This window comes from Sorex fumeus, unplaced genomic scaffold (assembly GCF_029834395.1).
Source record: "Sorex fumeus unplaced genomic scaffold, SorFum_2.1 ptg000037l, whole genome shotgun sequence".
Classification (NCBI taxonomy): Eukaryota; Metazoa; Chordata; class Mammalia; order Eulipotyphla; family Soricidae; genus Sorex; species Sorex fumeus.
The window spans coordinates 42,501,951-42,518,037 of NW_026606094.1; the positions used below are offsets into that span (position 1 = coordinate 42,501,951).

The 16,087-nt window shown below is 39.7% G+C and overlaps 1 protein-coding gene across 4 annotated transcripts in view; it reads left to right on the top strand.

The window, feature by feature from the left end:
• CDK14 (cyclin dependent kinase 14) overlaps nucleotides 1-16,087 on the top strand; it is a 710,477-nt gene that overhangs the window by 556,871 nt on the left and 137,519 nt on the right. For all 4 annotated transcript variants that reach the window (XM_056118543.1, XM_056118544.1, XM_056118546.1 and 1 more), the window contains one exon: nucleotides 4,927-4,975. In XM_056118543.1, the coding sequence (XP_055974518.1) occupies nucleotides 4,927-4,975 (49 nt within the window). The remainder of the gene's footprint in view (nucleotides 1-4,926; nucleotides 4,976-16,087) is intronic.

Sequence of the window (16,087 nt, forward strand, 5' to 3'; positions counted from 1 at the left end):
TAGGCATGGCAATTGGAGAGAAAACCTTGCCAACCTGCTCTCCGCCATCCTGTCGCATAGTGAGTGATTTCTTCTCTGAAAGCTCTCCTCCCTGGTTTCCTGCTGTGAGCTATCCTCCTCTACAGTGTCCCTGCAAAAAGAGGAGAAGGTGAAAGCCTGCCTGCAGGTTTAAATTAATTGCACTCCTCAGTTATGCTATGAGTTAACCAAAGCTTTAAATCACAACATTCTCAACTTCTAGTTTAAACATAATTGAAAAGAGAAAGCTGACATTAAAGTAGTAACTGACAGAGTGAACTCAACTGAAGTACAACAGTGCAAAATACTTATATGCAAATACTCAGATAATCAGACAAAATTATTCATAAGCAGTGGAGTACTACTTTTATCCAATAGACTGTTACTGATTTGGGGCACTCATTTAAACCCCTTTTTATTTTCAAAACTCACATTGTGAGTTATGTTGCTCTCATTCTAGTGGACCAACTACATTTTATTTTATAGAAACAGATTGAAACATGGCATTTTTGTCTGATTAAAAATGTAATGCGTTCTCCTTACAGAGAATGCTCAGAGAATGCTGTCAGAAAACGTGTATTTTGGCTGTTAGGATCTGCAAGATGTTGCATACAAGATAAGCAGGTGCTGTGTGTTGCTAGAGCTGGTTTCAGAGATTAGCTTGTCTTCATTTGGAAAAGAAGTAAATGCGGTTAGTGACTCTGCCTTGAGGCTCCAAAAGAACTATGTCCAAATCCACACTGTAGGACTCTTCACCCTATATTTGGAATTCTGTGTTTACATCTCTATGCCACTGAACTGTAACAAGGACTTACTCTGTTTTGTGTGCCTCGTACAAGCTACAACATCTGGCACATAGACCACATAGACAGGTGCCCAGGTGACTTTTGCTGGAAGAAAATTTAGTTATGTTAAAGAATGTCAGGTAGATAATAAGAAGACAGCTTTCATATTTCACGAATTTTATGTGTCATGTTTCTCTACTATAATTTTGACTCTTTTATGCATCACTAAAACTGACATACTATATTTCTGCGGGGGGTGGGGGGGAGTCTATTAGCATACCCTGTCAAGCTCAAAATAGAGACAGTTCTTAGAACTAATATTTGTGTGCAGTCATTAGTGGCTAAGAATAATAATTTACTTCTAACTGCAAGATTGCATTAACGTAATCTGTAATGGAATTCTTGTTCCTCCTAGAATCACAGCAAATTATTAAAATTGCTTTGTGGGGAGTACAAAGTTAAGGAGATCGAATTTGTTTTACAAGAACATTGAATGCAATTAATTTTTAAGATATATCTTGCTTTTTAAATACCAACTTTAGATACTAATAATTAAAAATAAAACTTTTATAGGGTCCATAGAAAGAAAATATGGTGGATAGGGAGCTTGTCTTGCCTATGGCCAACCCATATCAATCTCAGGTACCACATATTGTTCCCACCCCACTAGGAATGATCTCTGAGCATGGAGACAGGATTAAGTCATGAACACATGTCCCCAAAACAAAAACAAAAACAAAACACCTTTATAAGGAGACCTGTTCTTCTTTTCTTCCTATTTTCTTTTTTTTAGTTTGTTTTGGGGCCACACCCAGCAGTAGTCTGGGCTTGCTCAGAACTCTGCTTGGGGCTTGCTCCCAGAAGTGCTTGGGACCATGAAGTTCCAGAGTCAAATTTGGGTTTCATTCATGCAAAACATCTGTTCAACCTATTGTGCTATCTCTAGACCCACCTTTCAGTTCTTAATCCTAGAGTACACCTTTACATTTACATTCTACACCAGCTTTTGCATTTTTTGTAATGTGGTGTAGTAAAGGATAAACTTAGACCTCAGATATTCTTTTTGTTTGCTTGTTTATTTATTTGTTTGCTTCGGGCCACGCCTATTGGTTTTCAGGACTTACTCCTGGCTCTATACTCAGAAATCACTTCTGGCGGGCATGGGAGACTGTTTGGGATGTTGGGGATCAAACCTGGGTAGCCTGCATGCAAGACAAGCATCCTACCGACTGTGCTATTGCTCCAGTCCTAGGCATCAGATATTTTTTTGACACAAATGAAAAATGTAATTGTTGGTGAGCACTCTTGCTTCCTTATTTCATTTCATTTTCATTTCATCATCCTGTTATTCGTCGATTGCCTCGAGCAGGCCCCAGTAACGTCTCTTTCATCCTAGCCCTGAGATTATATTCAAGGCTCTTTAGGAGAATGAGACCCATCATTGTTACTGGTATTTGGCATATTTGGTACGCCACGGGGAGTTTGCCAGACTCTGCCCTGTGAGCAGGCTACATTCGATAGCCTGCAAGTTTGTCCAAAGTAGGAATGAGACAATAAGATGTCATAAAAAAAGTTCTGATAAGATGTCGTGCAGCCGCGAATGCGGCCGCGCGGTTCCGGGATCTGGATTTTATAGTCTCTGAGTCTTGGCCGCTGATGGGATTACACGGCGCCAGGGGGCCAGGTGGTGGGTGTGACCCCCGCCTACTGGAATTTGGAGGATCTGGGTGGAAGATGCTCGACTCCAATCCGAGTAGGCTTGGAGGTCTCGGCCCCGGAACCCGCGTGGCTTTGTCCCTCTGCCAGTACCTTCATGTGTGCGGAGAGTGGTCTCTTGCTTCCTTATATCAATGAATATTTGTGTTCATACCCTGAATACAAATAATAATAATACTTTTAATCTTTTTAGCTAATTCATACCATTGTAATGGGTAGTTTCTGTGTTGATAGGTCAGAACCCATGCTGTGCAGGTTATTGAATAGTTCATCAATTGGCCCAGCTTGAGTGATTGCTCTGAAACTTCATGAGAACTTTGAATATTCTCTGAATTATTACAGAGAGATTGAAGACCTCCAGGGTAATATTTTCATTTGCACATGAAATTCCACACTTTCAAAAATCTAGAAATGGAGTGTCAGTAGAGCTAACTACTATTAGTACTGTAGTGGTTGTCCTAACTACTCCTTTTCTCTTTTGCTTTATATCCAGTTGCCCCACAAATTTAACTTGCTTCATCTTTGAAACAGACTTCATGTAGCTTGATGCCCCCTAATTCCAACCACACTGAGTAAAATGAATGATATCATCTTTCCTTATGGCTAATAGTCCATTTTGTATATACAGTATAGTTTTTTTTAAAAATCCAATCACCTACTCTTGGACACTTGAGTTGTTTCTGAATAATTAATATAATCAATAACACCAAAGAATTGTTTTCAAGGGAAATAGAAACTACTAAATATATATCAGATAACTACCTAATACTTATAAGTTATGTTACTTTAGGGTACTTAAAGCCTATAAAAATACAATTAAAAAACTATTATTACATGTGTTTTCTTGATTTGACCTACTATCCACTACATATTATCAAATTCTTTTAAAAAGTTTTAGATAGTTGCTCTAGACTTCATTTAAAAAAATGTTAAGTAGGGGCCTGAGGACAGTACAGCAGCTAAGGCACTTACCTTGCATGTTACCAACCTAGGTTTGATCCCTAGCACCATATATGGTCCTCCAAATACCACCAGAAGTGATCCCTGAGCACAGAGAGAGGAGTAAGCCCTAAGCATTACTGGATGTGTCCTCAAGACCCAAAACTATTTTAAATGAATCTATTATTAAGTAAAATAGCATATATGAGTGAAGTTATATTTATCATCATAAAATATATGAAAAATAACAAGCTATTGCTATTTATCAGGATTAAAAAATAAGAAGCAGGAAAGGTGATTATATATAATAATGCCACCTTAATGTTTAACTTCGTACGGTAAAAAAATGCAATATATATACATACATATTTATTATATACATATATGTATGTATATTTGTATGCACACATGTGTATGTATATTTTGGGGCCACACCTGGCTATGCTGGAAGGCTACTTTCAGCTCTGTGCTCAAGGGTCACTCACAGTTGTGCTCTTGGGACCTTACGTTGCCGGGGATTAAACCCAGGCCTCCTATATGTGGACCATGGGCTATTCTTTTGAGCCATCTCTCCAGCTCTGGAAGATGTAGCTTTTTAAATATAAAATGTTAATGAAAATTATTTGAGATTAAGCATAACACACATTATGCAACATTTTTGTTTTAGCTTTGAGCATGTATAAATACCATAAGGTATAAGAAAGAATAGTTGATGTTGGTGTCCTTTGGCCAGTAGTGTCTTTCTAGGAAATAGCAGATTTCATTTGGTCACAGTACTGATGAATCGGGCCGGAGCGATAGCATAGTGGGTAGGGTGTTTGTCTTGCAAGGTGGTCAACCCAGGTTCGATTCCTCCACCCCTCTCAGAGAACCCGGCAAGCTACCAATAGCATTCCACCTGCACGGCAAAGTCTGGCAAGCTTCCCATGATGTATTCAGTATGCCAAAAAAAAACAGTAACAAGTCTCACAATGGAGACGTTACAGGTGCCTGCTTGAGAAAATTGATGAAAAATGAGAGGACAGTGACAGTGACAGTGACTGATGAATCTCCATATAGCTTGGAGCTTTGCAATTTGTGTTTCTTTGACTCAAAGAAATGATTTCTCTTATTCTGAGAAATCATTGATGGAAGCTGATTATGAGATAAGCCTTCATAGTCAAAAGACATCAATGAAAACAAAAGAAAAGACTGAAAACAATGCCTTGTTGTTTTAAAGATTAAGATTTTCTTGTTTGGAACAGAGATGTAGCTCAGTGGTAGAACATGTAGCATGTGAGGCCTGTGGTTTGATTCACTGTGAGAAAAAGGAGGGGGGGGGGTGGTTGTTACTCTATAAATACCTAAAATAGAAGTTATTTTATGGTTAAGCGAGAATACTCTCTTTTTAAAAATTGAGTTTTCATCATAGTTGCAATATATGCAGTGGAAACAAAAATTGTTTAACATTTTTCTTTTTCCATTTCAGAACGCTTCACCTTGTACAGCTCTAAAAACCTTAGACAAGCATGGAATAAGTAAGTCTTTATACAAATTGTTCTTGTTCTCTGTCTCTTTCAATTTTTAAAACTGTTTTAATATGTTTTCATGACTTCTTTTTTTATTTGTTCATCCAGTTATCTACTCACTTAGCTATTCGATAGATATTATGCCTAACTGTATGCTAGTCACAATATTCAACCTGATTTGACATTATATAACTTTTGCTACCTAGGGCACTGTGACGTTGCATCAAGGTTGTAAATCAAAGATCCATTTTGATTGGTACTTATATTCTAAGAAACATTTTTGTATCAGCACAGTAAAATAGCATTTATTCAGTAAATCATAGCATTCATCTTCTCTTCTGAATAATGGTAAGAACCTTCTAGTTTGATAACTTTTATCTTTTAGGAATTTTTTTTTCCATTTATCTATTTTTACCTCTAAGCTTTATAGATTCTCCATTTGCTTAATTTTTATTGAATTTCTGACCTTACTGAAATACATTTGATTATTTTGGTTTGGAATCTGATGAAGACTCAAGATCTGGGTTATTCAGGTTACTCAAAGCTCTGTCACTGCAAGCCAACCTTTTAGTAAATCATTGAAAGTTGTAAAGCAAAATAATTGCGTCTCTTCTTTAAGTATCATGGATTTCTCATTTCTCGCATTGTGTTGGTGGAGAAGATAACGGAAACTGTTTTGAATAGATAAGCTTAATTTGTCATATCAAAATTTTTCTATGGGAAATTTAATATATTGTCTCACTTTTTATTGGCACAGACTTGATTTTTAGAAACCGTCAGTTATGAAGAGAAAAACCATTCAAGTTTCTCTTTTATCACAAATGTCTCTTCTTTGTTATATTAGTAATGCCAGTGCTGTCTAAACGTACTGGACAGCTTATCTTAAGAGACACATAGAAGGGAAACCTTACATTTTACAATCATTTATTTGGCCAAATTCCTGTTTATAACACATGGTAGAATTAGTGTTTTCTGACACAGGACTTTGCTTTTACCACTTGATGAGTCAGTTCTTTTCTACTAACTAGATCTCCACTGGTAACACACCAGCTGCTGGAGCATTCTGTGGGTGATCCTTATCTTTTAACCCTTCCTCCCTCCACTTCACTGACCAGTGATCTAGCATATTTTATTAATTGCTCTTTTGTGCCGAGTCACATATAGTTTACAGTCTATCTTAATTAAATGAGCAGATTCATTTGTTCTCATTGTTACTCAAAAAGTTTTGTTTAACTGGCTAAACATTTTATGAAACAGTGCTTGATAAAATAGTCTTGCATCTGTCACCTGATTTTTTTTATTATGTCTTTATTTCTTTTTTTTCTTATTAATTTTATTGAATCACCATGAGATAGTTATAAGCTTTCATTTTTGGGTTACAATCACACAATGATCAAATACCCATCCCTCCACCAGTGCACATTCCCCACCACCAATATCCCTGGTATACACCCCCCTTTCCCACCCTCCCTCTGCCTCCGTGGCAGACATTATTTCCCATAATCTCTCTCTAATTTTGGGCATTGTGGTTTGCAATACAGACCCTGGGAGGTTATCATGTTTGTTCCTTTATCTACTTTCAGCACACATCTCCAAAATCCCGAATGGTTCCTCAACCCATCATTTTCTTAGTGATTCCTTCTCTGTTCCATCTGCATTCTCCTTTGCTTATGAGGCAGTTTTCCAGCTTTGGAGCAGTCTTCCTGTACTGTGTATCTACTATCCTTAGGTGTCAGCCTCATGTTATGTTGTTTTATACTCCACAAATGAGTGCAGTCCTTCTATGTCTGTCCCCTCTCTTTCTGACTCATTTCACTTAGCATGATACTCTCCATGTCTATCCATTTGTCACCTGATTTTTTAAGGAAAAGGAGAACCTGGAAAATCTACACAACGTGTCATGTGTAGACAAAATCGCCCAATTCTGATAGCTGTGCTTTATCTCCCTTCAGCTAGGCAGAGATAGAATGACTTCTAAACCTTAGCCTAAGTACTCCTACATTAAAAAGAAAAAAAAAACAGTTTAGAAAATAAGCAGCAACATTATCTGCTTGAACCAGGCCTATACATGGTGTGTAAACACCAGGCGGCTAGGAAAGCCCCGTTTGGCTCTCTCTTGCCACTGAGTTTGGTGGTCTCAAGACGCTTCCCCACCTGGGACAGCTGACGCCATGGACAGACAAAGGTAGAAACGAGGGCCAAGCTGGTTGGTGATCAGTTGCTGTTTTTTCCATTCTCCCCACATGCATGTTCCAGTCTCACTAAGCTCCCCATTCTAGTCTCATATTACCCCTCATTCCCATCTCCTGTCTCTCCCACTCATCTCTCCATGTTCCATCTCACAGCCTGGTCTCTCTCTAGTCTCTCTTCAACTTCCCAGCATTGGGGGCAGCCACCACCCCGTCTGTAGCACAATCAACATATAGAAATCCCTTCCTGATGAACGATCAGGCTCAAGGGTGGAAATACAACTTAGAGGTGTTTCTCATCTCTTTAGTTCAATAACTTGTTTAACATCTTAATTAACATCTTAATTCTGCTTCTTAATATTAGTTATTTTGCACGGACACAGTAAGAGATACATTAAGCTTATAGGGTGGCTATCTCACTATAGATGTCAGACTGTAGTGCTCAGGCCAGATTAATCTTTCCTAACCCTAGCAGGGTCCTAATCTAGATGTTACTTTTTGGATCATGACAGAATTTGTCCATGACCATGCTCTTACTTATAGTTAAGTATTATGGCACTTTGGCCAGGCCCATTTCGATGCCAGGGTAGCTCACAGCTTGCCCTGGGTCCATCCAGTCCCTCGTTGGGACCCTGCTTTTGGGGTGCTAGGAAGTAAGGGAGACTGAGGCTTAAATCAAGTCAAGAGAACAGATGCCCAGGAGTGAATATCATTCAGATTCAATTAACTCCCAAGTTGTCTTCCTTGTCTATTCAAAAAGGACATTGCTCTGAATTAACTTTGCAAAGGACTTAAGAAGAAGAGAAAAGTAATATTTACAAGTTAACAGAGTCTGATTAGGAAATAAAGGTGATTGACCAGTTGGGGAAGCAGAGCATAAAGAAAGGCAGAGGAATGGGAGCACTGTAATGGGAGTAACCCAATAAACCTAAGTTCCCTGTAGCAAGGCAGAAAGAACAAACCAATGTTATCCTACACATGGACCTTTTGAGTAGGACACCATCTCACATAAAACTGTCTAGATATCAGATCTTCCCTGTTGCAACTTGTATCCAGCACTTGCCCTATAGGCATTCTAACATAAAGGCCTGGAGCATCAAGGCCTACACCATCTGCTTCAGCCATTCCATAGTGACTGGTAGACTGCCTCTTAGAAAAGACATTTTTGCCCATTTGCATTTTGCCTCCCAGGAGAAACCAGGTGAGTATTGACATGATATTCAACTTAGTGTTGCTTCACTTTGTTCTGACAGTTCAGGAACTGAGCAGCCCTTTCTTGCCCGGTACATTCATGTCACCATAAAGGCAGTTCATTTCATTGACAAAAATCAGGATATGTGATATTTCTTCACTAGAAAAAAATCTAAACTATGCATTGTGTCCTATTTCTAAATTTGTCTTGAAAGATGCTAGGTATTAGTAAATAGGCTTTTATTTTGTGGCAAAATAAATTGCTCAGAATATATATATATATATATATATTTAAGTAATAATACAGGTTTCCTTAGGGATAACACTTTAAAGGGTCAGGAGATAAGACAACAGTAAGGGACCATGTGTGTCTGACGTGGATTTGATCATTGGCACTGCATTGTTCTTGAGAAGTAATGGATGCAGCCCTAGAGGGTTGGCATCATGTCCTCAGACCCTTACCTTGGACACCTGGTGGACCAAAAATCACAGGTGGGGCCACTGGGCCTCCTCAGCACCACTTGATAGTGACTCCACTTGCAAAACCAAAATCTGCAGAGATATTTATTATGTGCATTTTCCAACTACATAAGATTTATACTTGTGTGCAAAAGCAAGGTTAAAATACTCAAGCTGTAGTACTGTAACACTGTCCTCCCATTGTTCATCGATTTGCTCAAGCAGGCACCAGTAATGTCTCCATTGTGAGACTTGTTACTCTTTTTTGGTATATAGAATACGCCAAGTGGAGTTTGCCAGGCTCTGCCGTGTGGGTGGGATACTCTCGGTAGCTTGCCGGGCTCTCCGAGAGGAGTGGAGGAATTGAACCCGGGTCAGCCATGTGCAAGGCAAACGCTCTACCCGCTGTGCTATCGCTCCATCCCACTCAAGCTGTAGTTTTCAATATTCTTTATTCCTTTCGATCAGCACTGGCCTGCAGTTAAGAATTACAGTACTAAAGGGAGCATTCATATTCTCTTGTAAAACTTTAATTAATTTATTTATTTGTTTTTGTTCTGGGCACCAACCCAGTTCTCAGGGCTTACTACTGTATCAGTGCTCAAGGATGACTCCTGGCAGAGCACTATATGCAGTGCCAAGCATCTAACCAGAGTTGGCCTCATGCAAGGCAAGGTCCTTTACTGCTGTACTATCTCTTTGGTCCCTTGTAGAGTCCACTTAATCTTCTAGTAGAATTATAGGTAATGTTGACCTTTTAACTGCAATCACCATTATGTTTTTTAAAAAGTAGAATTAATTCACACTTGTTTAATAAGATAAGTACCTCCTTAGATTGTTTGGTTGCTTTTACGGCATTTTACAGAGAATTTTGAAAGCTAATCTTGATAATACAAGAGATAAGGCACTTGCTTTGCAAGGACTATGGCGGCTGTCACACTGCATATGTTCCTGAGTACTGACAGAGGTTACTCAGGAGCACAGATCCCAGGGATAGACCCTGAGAACTACTAGGTGTGGCCCTAAAATCCAGCCTCACCACCACCAAAAAAAAAAAAGTCTAACCAAAAAAAGGCTGATCTTGAGAAGATTTTAAAATTATATCCGACTTGTTTAATTTAAAATCATGCTAATTTTAAGTGTCTGCCAGTATTATTTCTTATTTCCTTAAGGGTTAAGAAAAAAAAACTAAGTGATAAAATCATCAGCAAAAATATTGTAAAATTTTTCTTTCTGGCATCTCAGTGTTATGCCCTGAAGCCTTCGAGCCAAGCTATAGCCTTCAGCCACTTCAAGCCTAAAGTGCAGTGGAGAGAACTAAGGAGTCAAAGGCTTTAATTATGTTGCTGAGTCTCCTTCCAACTGGACTTGGGACCTTGCAGCTGCCATCAGCATTCTGACACAGCTCACTTCTGATTAGGGTCTAAATTCAGAAATACTGCACTTAAAAACTACTAAGCAAGAGCTGGCTTTCTTCATTACTGCTGATTTGCTTGTCTATAGCACAACTGCAAAACTAAAGCAGTTGGTTAATTCTCTCATAATAGGTTCGCAGTCAAGTGAACTACATGTAAAAAATTTTAATTGAACTGAGGTTTATAAGAGAAGGACAGTTTACTTATTTTAAATAGTAAATTTAAATCACTGTATAAACTTTATCATCATCTTTTTAAATTATGTATTAACCTAGTTTCTAAAGCTAATAGACATGTTGACTAGCATAAGAGAGGGAGAGTTTCCTGAGTAATGAATCCTGTGTCTCTTTGAACAGCTCTAACAAGTGACCCAGTTCATTTGGGGTCCACATCTGCCCTAGGTAACACCCATGCAACTCCCTGTTGACTTCATTTGTACGGTAACCATGGGCATGATATTTATCCTTTGAAGAATTTTTCTTTATTGTTCTGGAGAAATCATGCAGTGATGGGAGAAATCCAAAAGATACAGTAGATACCTGAACTCAAAAGGATACATTTAAAGAATATATCTAAATTAGGGGATGCAGAATAACAAATATATATGTTTTAAAAAAGAAAGTTCTTCTGTTCCATCATATTGGAGGTGTATGATCCACATGGACTTTGTCTACTAAAAAGGGGAATCTTGGATTAAAAGGAGACAGATCTTAATTTTATAAATACATGTTCTGTTTTCTGACCGGCTTCAGAATTTTCCACTCTATTTCATTAGAGTTATAAAGTCTCTCCCTATTTTTCTTCCAAATCTCTCTATTTATAGTTTTCTGACATTGGCATGTATGTGCAATCAACCAAGAATTCCAGCCACTTAAAAGATCTTTTATTGTTTTGTCTGGAGAAGAAACTTTCATATATGCTTTCCAACAAAGTGAAGGGTAAGATTCCAGGAACACTTTTGCTTGTTTTGGAGTCTTTTAACAGCTGAACCATATTGGAGATTTGAAAGTAGCAAAAAGGGAAGATTAAACTACTGAAGTCTCAGAAGGGACTTTTGGGAAATAAGAGCTTCTAGCTGATAAAAGAAAGTAAGTTCACAGACTTGAATAGGTATAGCTTGGTCAACCTTGTCTGCTCATTAGCCCACCTGCTCTAATTCTGCTCATAACCCTCCTTGTTAATTAGCTCAACTGACTTTCTACTTCAAATTTAGAAAAGCTGATACCTTAAGTTTGTAATAAACTGCTGAGGATTTGTAATCAAACTACCTTTATGTAAATGCAAAACAGAATAAAGTATTTATATTGTACAAATATTGTACATATTTGATTCACAAAATCAAAAACCCTAATTTAGAAGATTTAAAAGTGTTTCCTTTGTGTTTTTAATTTTTCTAGACTTTTTATTATTCAGCATTTAACTTCCAGATCATATTTTCTTTTTCCTTTTTCTTTTTTGAGCCACACCTGCATGTGCTTTGAGCTTATTCCTGGCCCTGTGCTCAGGGATCACTCCTAGTAGGGGCCCAGGGCCCCTAAAGGTTGATGGGAATTGAACTGAATCAGTCACACGAAAGGCAAGTGCCCTATCCACTATATCATCTCTCCAGTGTACAGGACATGATCTAAAGGTGACTCGCAGGGCTGGAGTGATAGCAAAGAGGGTAGGATGTTTGCCTTGTACGAGGCCGACCCAAGTTCGATTCCCAGCATCCCATACGGTCAGGAGTGTACTGAGTGCAGAGCCAGGAGTAACCCCTGAGCATCACCGGGTGTGACAGCCCCCCAAAATAAAAAAAATAAAGGTGACTTGCTAGATAATTGTGTTACATGTGCATTAAAGTATTTGAAACAACGTTTAAGGGAATAAGAAGGTTTTATCTACATTAATAATTCTCTGCTGGACTTTTCTTATTTCATTGAATGTATTTTACTAAATTTTACATTTCAGATGTATTTTACTAAAATTTCAATCATTGCCTTTTCAAGAAATTAAAAGGTCCTGTTTTCTACTGCACTGCATTGTTCTAAATGAATCTAAAATAATAAAATCCTGAAGATTAGGTGAAAACCTTCAGTTTGTTGGTTGATTAGAGACAGAAGAACAGTTATTGGCACTAGGGGGAGCCGTTGAGTTGAACCTGATCTGTACATCCTCCCCACTTTTCACATTTTCTTCATTGTTGATCATTTTTGTTATAATTTTATTTACTTCAAAGTAGCAGTTTTAATTTATTTAGTGCCTGGAGATTTCTTCTTACAATATTTTCAAAGAAATTATTCTTTCCATCATCAATGCACTTTTTAAAGAATGGTTTTATTGGAGTGACACGCTCTGCAGCAGATCCTGAAGTCTGCGTTTTGGAATTCCGGGGTTTTAAAGGCTGCAATTGTCATCTGCACAGCTCTGTGGATGTGAATCCAGCTTTAGAATCTACATGGGGTGTAACTGCTCACCACATTCCACACCCTTGAAAAATACAGTTTTCAACACATGCACCATCGGTCCAAGCAGGCCTCTTGTTCTGACCTTGACTGCTCACACTGGGTATTGTTTGAGGCTGCAGAGGCGCCTCTGCTTGCTCGGGAAGCTTGGTTCAAAGTGCTTTATGGAGGAACATTTATTTTCAGAGGAATGAATCATTCGTTTAGTTATAGAAAAAAAAAAATTACGTAAGTGTGATGTTTGTTAAACCTCCAGCCACCTAACAGCAGTTCTAGTAAGCTGCAGAATGGGGCTGGGAAGAGAGGGGAAAAAAGAGGACGTCCTCCATGAGGGGATGCTTTCCAGATTCTGGTAGGAATCCTAAAGAGCTTCAAAGAGTGCAGGAAAGCCTGGCCAGGACACAGTTTAGGTCAGAGAAGAGGAGAGCGTCCAAGAAACTCGCCAATGGCCAAGCCCTGATCCCTAGCACAGAAGCATCAGACCTGGGATAGCAGGCAAAATGTACCTAGTCAGAGTCATAACCCTATCAGGACTAACCTTGTTCCATACTTGGAGCCGTGAGAGGGGTCACAGTGATGGTTAACACATGGCCAGCCTTTTGCAATATCGAATTTGCTAACATATGTTGTCACAACCCCTCTTTCAAACCATCTTGAAAGGTTGTCAAGAACGGTGTTACATCTTTTTTTTTGTTTTTGTCATCATCATTTTATTATCATTTTGTAGCTTGAATGAAAAAATTGAAAGCATACACAGTGATGTCAAATGATCGATACTATTGAAAATTGGAATATAGGTCCCAAAGTGAATCTACTGAGAGAGTACTATGAGGTTGTGTTTTTGATTTTTAGAGTCCGATATTCATGTGGGCTTATTAGAATATGCTTTTATTTTGTTCTAACTACAACTTTGCGTAAAGCAGTTTTTGATGGGAACAGATCTCATTCATTCCCAGGCTAGGTGATAGAGAGCAGGAAGATGATCCAAGTTCTTGGAAACCTGCTGTGCTCTTTCCTGGGGGGGACAGTGTTTGCAGCAGACTGACACCCTGCCACCCACCCACCTCCTTCGCTCAGCCCTGTCCAGTGCTGCGGCTGTAGGATTAAGGTAGATTTGCAACAGTCTCCATGTGATCCTACAAGTGAGCTTTGTCACCTATTGCATACAGCTCCCTCAGCACCAGGGAAATTGTTTCCTCTCACGTTGATTCATTGCCAGGTGTCTCCCCATGTCTTTCTTTCTATCGGGAATAATTTTCTGTCGCTGATGATGCCCCCGGTTATGGCTGGGGGTGGCTGGGGCAGGAGTCTCTCCATGATTTTCTTTTCCTTTTTCTTTTCTTTTCTTTCTTTCTTTCTTTTTTTTTTTTTTTTTTGTCCATTGGGCGGGAGTTTTTTGGTCTCCTTTCTGACAGACAGGAAATATCTATCTTGTGTCTAGCTACTTAACAGTATATGCCAGCTGGGAGTTGGCAGCAGCCATAGCTTTTCATCCTTTCAGATTATGTGTTGGACTCCTCATCCGAACGTATGCACTCATGGAGCAGCCAATACCTTCCTTCTGCCATCCAGCTCATTAAGGACTAAAACCCAACTACACTTCTGAGGAGGCCCAGAGTTTCCAGGAGCAGCTGGGCTGCTCGTTGCCCTGGAAGGAGACTGATAGAATTAGACTTTCTCCAACTGTTTCCAAAACAGATTGTAGAAGTGTGAACTGAAGTTCTTCTGCTTCTCCACACAATATGAAACGGAGCTGAGGGCTCAGTGGGAGGCACTGGGCTCAGTCCCCAGCACCAGACATACATTCATACACACATGAAAGCCACAGTGGTGTGTGTATTATGTGGGAGGGTGTGTGTGTATGTGAGAAATAGGACATTTGTGGCTACAGTAATAAATTACAACAAATTCATTGTCATAATATGACTATATCACTATAACATTGTTATTCCATTGTTCATCGATTTACTCGACGGGTGCCAATAATGTCTCCATTCGTCCCAGCCCTGAGATTTTTAGCAGGCTATCTTTACTCGTCTTTCCCAGTGCTGCCATATTGGAGGCATTTTGAGGGTCAGGGGAATGAGATCCAATATTGTTACTGTCTTTGGCATACCAAATACACCACAGGGAGCTTGCCAGGCTCTGCCATGCAGGCGGGATACTCTCGGTAGCTTGCCGGGCTCTCTGAGAGGCATACACACACACAGACACACACACACACACATATATATATATATGTATATTTCCCTCTATGATTTGTTGTCTACAGTCTGAGCCCCATCAAATATGGTGTAGTAATAATGAAAAATGTGTGTCATGATGTGTCCAGGAATATGTTCACTCACATGTGAGGCTCGGCACGAGCATGTGGAAAGTGGACTGGAGCGTGGCGTCGGTTAGGTAGTGGAAGTTGGCTGCTGGGGCTGGGTCCCTTGGGGCGGGGAGGACTCTCACTCGCCCCCCTCTCGGGCGCCCCAAGTTAAAACAGCCTGGCACGGAGTCTGGTAGCATGGTTATGGAGCCATAATACATAATACAACACAAATGTTTTATTTCACAGTTCAGATGAGCAGGAGTCCTCAAGGACTTAGCTTGGTGTCTCTGATCTGGGTCCCAAGGGGCCCAAATCAAGGTGTTGGTTAGCCTGGACTCTTATCTGGACACTTGGGAAGGATCCACTTCCAGCCTCATTCAGTTGGCGGAACTCAGTTTCTTGTGGTCCATTTCCTTGCTCGTTGCCAGCTCTCTAAGGCCACCTGCCTTCCTCATCACATGGCCCCCTTCGTCTTCACAAGAGCATCAGATTTCTCATCCTCACTTTCTCTTTTGTCCCTGCTTCTCCGAGTCAGAAAGGAAACGCTATTTGTCTATAAAGGTGTAACTTGGTATAATCCAGGTTAATCTGCCAGTTTTACGATCTGTAACCTCAATTATATCTGCAGGATGCCTTTGGCTGTGGAAAATACCATATTCACAGGCTCGGGGGTTCACAAGTAGCTATGTTGGAGACCATTCTGCTTCCAGGCCTCAGTGCAGGCAGTGAGGCAGAACAGAGGGGCAGGCTCAGCCCTCACTAGGTTCGGACATGGGCTAATCTCTTTCTGGTCTCCAGCCTGTCAGGGAACACAGAGGCCTTTAATTCTGCTGGGTCGCATTCCCAGGCTCATAATAGATAACCTCAAAGTTATGTATTAGGAAGAAGTCATTTTCTATCCCTCATATGAAGGGTAAAAAAGAATGTTCTCAGGAAGGTTTATCATCCCCCAGACAACTGAAAGTTTGACCTGGCATTTCTGTAACGCTCTGGATCAGCATTGCCTGCTAGAACCTTCTCCATAGGTGAAAATCAATATCTTCACTGCCCAGAACAGCAACCTTTAACATCCTGTGACCACTGAGCACTGGAAATAGGGCTAGAAT